Here is a 5,684-nt window from a genome sequence, read left to right on the forward strand (position 1 = left end):
GGGGGGGGGGAATGTGACAGACTTCATAACAACTTTGTACTTGAAAGTTGTGACAGCTCATTCGTTAAACATTTCTGAATGAATTTCAATCAATGATAAACCTTTTTTATTGGAAGTTAATTTAAGAGAGTTTAAGTAATATTCAATTTCAATCAAAAACAAATTAAATGATGGGGTTGAGTTTTGAAATTTACATTTATGTATATGGAATTTCCCTAATAAGATATAAAGATTGACAATGGCACATATTTTTTTTCTTTAGTTTCAAAATAAGTGATAATGTTCTTCCCTTCAATTTTGATTTCGTATGTTGTCTTGCACAGTATATAATTTTCAAGCTCTCTCCAAAATGTAGCACTATATGAACAGCCATAAAACAAATGAGTAACACTTTCAAGTTCAGTTTTACAAAAGGTACATTTTCTATCAATGTCACAGAATCTTGAAATGTACATGTTGGATGGATATATGTTATGTAATATTTTCAAATGTAATTCTCTAACTTTGTTTGTAATACAAAATCTAAAAGGAACAAGCCACGCTTTATCCCAGTTGATATTATCAAAAATAGCATTCCAAAAAAACTTCCCTCTTGGAGTTATTTTCTTCGCATTATACAAACATTCTCTAATATGTTTATTGGTGCATTTCTTGCTTAAGAAATCAATACCATTTATATAAAGAGTGTTAACGGATGCATGTGGTGTGTTCTGTTTTTTGTAGCTTTTCATCAACTCAGTCAGTCCGCTGGGAACGGACTTTACTACAGAGCTAAAATCTTTAAATTTGATAGGGAATGTTTTTTCTGTAATAAAGTCATTGTAACTAAGTAGCTGGCCTTCAGAGTCAAATAAGTCTTTTAAATAGATTATATTTTTATCAATCCAATTCTGCAAATATAGTGATTTGTTCCTCTTAGTAATACATTCGTTATTCCAGATAATAGATCTATGTGGAGAAAAGTTATGTGAATAACATAATTTCCAAGCCAACAATGCCTGTTGATAAAATGCAGACATTTTAACTGGTAACTTTGATATACTGTAACTACAAGACAATAGGAAGTGTAATCCTCCAACATTTCTAAAAATGTTATGTGGAATGAAATGCCATAATGATCCAGGAGATTTTAAGCATTCTTTTAGCCATTTCACCTTAAATGTATAGTCCAGGACCATGAAGTCCAGAAGGCCAAAACCACCTTTATCTTTAGGTCCACAAACAATGATTTTTTTAGATGATGGTGCTTATTCTTCCATACAAAGTTAACAAATAAGTTATTAACATTTTTACGTGGGTTATGTTCTCAGGTTCTCAGATAGATTATGACTGACGTCATGTACTTCCTGCAGGTTCACGTGACGCTCTCACGGTCACGTGGGTGGGCTTCATCCGTGTTGTTGTTGATCGGGTGCCGATCACATGGTAGGATTTTGCGCATGCGCGAGCTGTTAATGGCTGATGGAGAGAAGATGCCCACTGCCTCCATCCCCGTGTAGCGCAGGAGAGCTCCAGCCCGCTCCCGTTTGGCGCGCATTGCGCAGACTGCCGTTTTTCCGCACAGCTGCAGGCCGCAGTCCGACACGAGAGGCCCGATGTCCGTGGCTAACGCTAAACACACGGTTCTGAATCCGGTAAGCGGATTATTATTATCATCATCTCCATCAGCCCTCTGATGGCTGCATGCTCTGCTGTCTGCACGCATGCAGTTTCTAGCGCTGTCCGCACATCTGCCCACACACCTGTCCACATCTGTCTGTCTGACCACACTCGAATGAAGACACGAGGCTCTCTGAGGTTTCCATGTCCGCTCTGCAGGTGATCCCATACACTGGACCCATACCTGGTGGCCTGCACCCCGGGGAGATCATCATCGTCCAGGGCACCGTCCCCCCCGATGCTGACAGGTAAGATTGAAATCAAACAGCAGCAGTTTGTTCTGTTCATGCAGGAAACCTAACAAAGAAAAAATCTCGCCCTGCAAACATTTTCAGCTAAAAGAGAATGAAAGTTGACCCATGACGCTGTTTGCAGGTGTGTGTGATATTTACTGTATTACTGAACTCTTCCATACCTGCTTTGCTTGATTTAAAGTCCACAATAATCCTTCTGTATATTATTCTGGGACTAAGTGCAGCATCTCAGTCCATCCTGCCTGAAACAAGCCCCCTTTGTTCTGATTGGCTGCCCCTCACCTGTCAAGTTTGGTTTCTGGATTTTGCTGCAGACTCAAAAACTTCATTTTGTGTTGATTTGTAAAAATATTTATACTTAATAGTTTCACAAGTTGTATAATCAAAGGATATTTAAAGTGCTTATTATAAACTGTGGCACCTTTCACAATCATATAGATTATATTATTGAACCATAATTATTGATCTTTGTATAACTTTAATGTTCTAGCTGCTGCTGATTGAGATGATTTTTATATTGCAGGGTAGCTTGTATCTGTGCAGGTGTGCTGTCACATGTTACCGATGCTGCTCTGTCACAGAGGGGAAATGCTCGAGAACCTGCTGACGTGAAATATTCAGTAATTCATATTTTGGTGAAAGCAGCAGCGTTACATGTGAAACAAATGAGTGACGCTGAAGAGAGGAAGTGATGGTGAATAGTTTGTTTTTATTGAAATAGTGTTTCCACACACAGCGAGGCCTCCTGTGGTTTGTTGTTTCCAGATGTTACAGCTGTTTTATGTTCGCTGATAAAACGAAACTTAAATCTTTCTGCTGTGAGTTTGTAGCACAAACGTCTCTGACTGCAGGTGCTGTCCGTGGTTCTGATCAAAAGGTGAAACGATGTTGAGGTTACTGGTTATTGATGTGTGATATTATTTTGGTGTGTACAGTGTGCGTGGGGGGTTGTGTGTCTGTTTAGGTACGATGTAGCAGCAAGGACCCAAAAACTCTGGAGCCTCTCACAGAGCTGTTCACTTCTCACTCATGCTGGAGACCCAATCTGCTCAGTTCTGTTTCTAGATTAGAGATCAGCAGGTTTGAAGTCATCGTCTGCTGGCCAATCAGAAAAGTGCCGCTGTTCCTGGACCCTCACAGGGTCTGACGGTTTTTACCATCCAAAGTCTTTATGTCATGAGCATCAGTGAGAACTATAGAAACTTAATTCCTGATTTATTTACATTTCCTCTTTCCTTAAACAGCTCCGACACTGCAGCTCAATCAAATGTCTCACTCACATCTAAATGTTCCTTTAACCTCCTAGGACCTCCATCCACATATGTGGACATCACATGTTGGGTTATTTAGACCAAAATACTCAATTTTGCTATACGAGGGCCTGATATCCACTTACGAGGACATTATGCTGCCACTGTTCTATCAGAATTTTAAATGAATATCCTCATATGTGGCTCTGATTTTTCTTAAAAACAAAAATAAGGTAACAAAGAAAATCTGGTAATTCTTTGTTTTTACATTCATCGGGCCCCAATGAGCCCAAATATCAAAGAGAAATTAAAAATGCTGCTGTGGAAGAGTTCAGGTCTTAGGAGGTTAATGAAGATCCGTTCACTGCCAACTCTTTCCTTCCTGATTCAAAGAAACTTTATGAACACAGACTGACTGAGCAAAGCTCTGGAAGCTCACACACACTCAGTCTGTATTTAACTCGTCAGTTTTGTCTTCATCTGTACACTCAGCCACTTCACTGTCAGTAAACCCGATTGGTCAGATGCTGAAACCCCGCCTCCTGCTGGGTTTACTGGGATCGCTGAGAAGTTACCCTGGATGTGCTGATCTGTGCACATTCAGTTCCAGTCGCAGAGAACAGGTCCAGGATCAGTTTGGCTGATATCAATGAGGTTGTTATTCTCTTCGGTGATCATGCATCGCTCCCAGCTCTGCTACAGTCAGACCACTCAAAGTCTCTCTCTCTTTTCTTTAAATCACATCTGAGAGCTCAGCTGTTCTGCCAACTGGGTTCAGAATAAAAGGATGGAGTTACATCCACGTGGAGTTTAAGTTAAACGTTGATGCACGACATGATTTAATGGGCAGTTAAACTTTGTGCAGGTTTCAGATCGACCTGTCGAGTGGCTGCAGCACCAAACCACGCTCTGACGTCTCCCTCCACTTCAGCGCTCGCTTCAAGGGCTCGCCCTGTGTGGTGTGCAACTCCCTGCTGCAGGAGAGCTGGGGCAGAGAGGAGACGCTCCACCAGCTGCCCTACAAGCGCGGCGCCCCCTTCGAGACGATCATCCTGGTGCATGAAGACGCCTTCAAGGTCTGTGAGCCCGAGCTGGTGGAGATGGTAGGCCTGCATGTGGAACCGAAAGATAACGCTCCTTGTTCACCTGCAGGTGGCGGTAAATGGAGCGCACCTGCTGGAATACAAGCACAGAATTCCTCTGAACAGGGTTGACACCTTCTCCATCTGTGGGAAAGTCAGGGTGAACGCTATCGGCTACATCCCAAACTCAGTGAGTACATGTCTGTCTCATATTTCAGGTTTTTTGCCGCTCGTGTCTAAATGTGCGTTTTCTCCCTCTCAGGCAATATTCTCAGAATCAGGGGACCTGGTGAGTTTTTACCTTTAAACTGCTAAAACTCGATCACATGTCCAAACTCTTATCAGACGTTTAGGTTTCACTGCTGTTTCAGAGCCTCCCTTACAAAGGCAGCATCCTCAAAGGTCTGAGCCCAGGACAGCACATCACAATCAAAGGGCAGGTCAGCATGTATCCTCACAGGTAAACATTCAGACACGTATATGAATCTGTGTGCGAGTTATCCAGGACCGCCCATCTCACAGTGATGCACGCTCATACTTTGCTCCAGTTTTACCGTGAACCTCCGGAACAGCCGGACGGAGAACATCGCTCTCCACCTGAACCCCCGCATGAAGTCCAGCGTGTTCATCAGGAACTCGTACCTGGGTGAGTCCTGGGGTCAGGAGGAGCAGGAGCTGCCCTTCTTTCCATTCTCCTCAGGAGAATACTTTGAGGTAAGGACCACCTGCAGCTTCTCAACGCTTTTAAAGGCCTTCTGCTTCTTCAGAGACTCTGTTTTTAAAATTTCTTCCTCAGATCCTTCTCCTCTGTCAGCCACATCGGTTCAAGCTGGCGGTGAACGGCTCGCACCTGTTCGAGTTCAGACACCGGGTGCAGGACCTGAGCAGCATCGACCAGCTGGAGATCATGGGAGACCTGGAGCTCACCGACGTCAAGCTGTGGTGACTCGCACGGAAACCGGCGTCACCGATGCTCCTGGGTTCTGGTTATCGTGCTAAATTAGCTTAGCCACAGCAACCTGGGCGTGGATGGTTCTAAGCTAGTCTGGCACGGAGGCCGTGGACGGGTCTTAAATGAACGGTTTCCAGCTGAGACTGGATGATGCATGACGGTAAGCCGTGCTGCAGCTGACTGTGGTGTCCCTGGACCGTTTCTTTTCTTGTCTCTAGTGCATCTCTGCTGTGATACAGCCTGTGTAACTAAACCCGGAAATAAATGTGAATGTTAAGAAGCTCTCGACACCTGGCTCTGCTTACGTGTTAATTATAAGACTGTCAGCAAAACAGTGAAATAAATACAAGGACTGCATTCTTCTGTACAGCTCACATAGAAAACAAAATCCAGGAAGTGCAGTTTTTACTGCATCATTGAAGTCACAGCTTTCATTTGCATTAGTTTTTAATCACTTTAAAATAATATTTGAAATACATGAAAATGT

At 43.1% G+C, this 5,684-nt stretch overlaps 1 protein-coding gene across 2 annotated transcripts; it reads left to right on the forward strand.

Annotated features, from left to right (window-relative positions):
* Nucleotides 1-1,423: 1,423 nt before the first annotated feature.
* lgals8b (galectin 8b) lies at nt 1,424-5,485 on the forward strand. 2 transcript variants are annotated; one of them, XM_005922397.3, is made up of 8 exons: nt 1,428-1,634; nt 1,819-1,907; nt 4,029-4,239; nt 4,316-4,435; nt 4,508-4,534; nt 4,617-4,705; nt 4,794-4,959; nt 5,042-5,485. In XM_005922397.3, the coding sequence occupies exons 1-8, from the start codon at nt 1,596-1,598 to the stop codon at nt 5,189-5,191; spliced, it is 891 nt and encodes a 296-aa protein (XP_005922459.1). In that variant the 5' UTR covers nt 1,428-1,595; the 3' UTR covers nt 5,192-5,485. The 2 variants fall into 2 exon arrangements, with proteins under 2 accessions (XP_042076697.1, XP_005922459.1); XM_042220763.1 differs by having other exon boundaries at nt 1,424-1,634; nt 4,316-4,534.
* Nucleotides 5,486-5,684: the final 199 nt, after the last annotated feature.

This window comes from Haplochromis burtoni, unplaced genomic scaffold (genome assembly GCF_018398535.1).
Source record: "Haplochromis burtoni strain Fernald_Lab_line unplaced genomic scaffold, NCSU_Asbu1 Contig_55, whole genome shotgun sequence".
NCBI classification, from domain to species: Eukaryota; Metazoa; Chordata; class Actinopteri; order Cichliformes; family Cichlidae; genus Haplochromis; species Haplochromis burtoni.

Bases quoted from the DNA above. Each gene is read 5' to 3' on its own strand.
- lgals8b (XM_042220763.1), top strand. From the start codon at position 1,596: ATGTCCGTGGCTAACGCTAAACACACGGTTCTGAATCCG. The intron at 1,908-4,028 runs GTAAGATTGAAA...AACTTTGTGCAG, and splicing joins GTCCCCCCCGATGCTGACAG to GTTTCAGATCGACCTGTCGA. The intron at 4,706-4,793 runs GTAAACATTCAG...ACTTTGCTCCAG, and splicing joins GTCAGCATGTATCCTCACAG to TTTTACCGTGAACCTCCGGA.